Below are 1,655 nucleotides of genomic sequence, written 5' to 3' on the forward strand. Positions count from 1 at the left end.
CGCTAGCATAGGCTGATGGTACGGAAGACTGTGTGTGTGTGTGTGTGTGTGTGTGTGTGTCTGTCTGTCTGTGCATGTGTGTGTGTATGAGGGGTGCAGGGTACAGCAGGGGTGGGTATGCTCAGTGGCTGTCGGTGCTGAGGATGCTAAGGGCACAGTGGCCGAGGGGCCAGGTGGTGGCACTGGGCATGGAGCATTGAGGTGACTGCATGGGTGGTAGATGGGGAGACACACAGCCAGCTGGCTGTGGTGTGTGGTCTCAGAGCGTGCAGGAGTGACCCCACACAGCCCACTGGCAGTGGGAAGGGACAGCTTGAGGGCATGGACATGTGGTTGGACCCAGAAGGTACCAGAAGTGTGGAGTCAGGTGGTCTGTGGGCCCCAGTGGTCAGCCTGGGCTGGTGAGGAAGAGGTGACAGCATTGAGCGGCTCCATGGTCATCAGGGCAGACACAGGCCTGGGTCTGGACATCCTGTCCTGCGGGTTGTGTGAGTGAGGGTCATTATCAGGTAGGCATGTCTGGGAGGTGTCTGTGGGGCAAGGCTGGCAGGGGCTCTGTCTCAATGTGTGTGGGGACCGGTGGCCCTGCCTAAGGCCTCCTTCTGTCCTAGGGGTCCAGCTTCCTCCAGGCCGTGGCTCTAGGATGGCGTGACACGTCTTGGCTGAGTGGAGTAGTCTGTGGCTCAGTGATCAGGCTCCCAGGGTGCTGTGTGTTTGGGGGTACCTGGCTGTGAGTGCCTTCCCAACCCCCAACTTCTGAGAAAAGACGGCCACTGTGGGTTCCTCTTGGCCCCCTGACGCCCCAGCTCATTCTTGAGCATGGCTCCTGTCCCCACCCATGTGCCCGCCGGCCCGCCCTCAGAGCAGGTTGGGGCTGTTTGGGAGGCCACAGCAGGCTCCCAACTCCCAGAGGGAGCCCACAGGGGCTGTGGCTTTGGAGTCAGGACTGGGCCAGGTCCCTCTGGAACTGAGGGGCTGTGGAATGTGGTGGGGTGGGTCAGGTCGCCCTGGGCACTTGCGTGGTACGTGGGGCCAGTGCACTGGCATGATGAGGCCTACCCACTTCACCTTGCCTCTCACCGCAACTGGATTTGGGATGTATGAAGGGAAGGATGTGGGGGTCATAGGGTTTAGGGGACCTAGGAGGTCACGGGTCTCTTCTTGTACAGTCTGGGGGTCTTCTGCAGAGTTGGGGTCACATAGGAGATTGTGGGTTTCCCTCACCACCCCAATATCCCCTGCTGACCTGGTTGGCCCCCTCTAGGCATCAGCGCACAGTGGGACCCTACCCCGGGCCCCACCTTCTGGCCTACAGGCATCCTTGGGAGGAGAGGGGCTGATGATGGTTTCTTGGGGTGTTGAGGGGCCCACGGAGCTCCTGTGAGATACACAGAGCGGGAGGTGGGGCATAGTGGGGCTACTGCATCCTTCTGCGCTCACTCAGCCTGTCCGGGCCCAGCTTCCCTGAGTGCTGGGCCGGAGTCCTGCTCTGGCTTAGTTAGGCCTGAGCCTGGGCCATTTTCTGCGAGTCTGGCCTCTGGTCCAGCTCCCAGCCCTGCTCTGGGCCCTGGCAGCCCTGTACTTAACTCCTGGTGGGCTAAGGACCCAAGAGTGGCCAGGGTGGTTGTGGCTGTGATATAGAAACACCACCCAGG

The 1,655-nt window shown here is 61.1% G+C and overlaps 1 protein-coding gene across 1 annotated transcript in view; it reads left to right on the plus strand.

Moving 5' to 3' along the window:
• The first annotated feature begins 433 nt into the window (after positions 1 to 433).
• SBF1 (SET binding factor 1) overlaps positions 434 to 1,655 on the plus strand; it is a 24,854-nt gene continuing 23,632 nt past the window's right edge. Inside the window, exon 1 of the mRNA XM_045290633.1 lies at positions 434 to 488. Within this exon, the coding sequence (XP_045146568.1) occupies positions 434 to 488 (55 nt within the window). The remainder of the gene's footprint in view (positions 489 to 1,655) is intronic.

Source organism: Echinops telfairi, unplaced genomic scaffold (assembly GCF_000313985.2).
Source record: "Echinops telfairi isolate 266 unplaced genomic scaffold, ASM31398v2 ScPeMD7_2;HRSCAF=8, whole genome shotgun sequence".
NCBI lineage: Eukaryota > Metazoa > Chordata > Mammalia > Afrosoricida > Tenrecidae > Echinops > Echinops telfairi.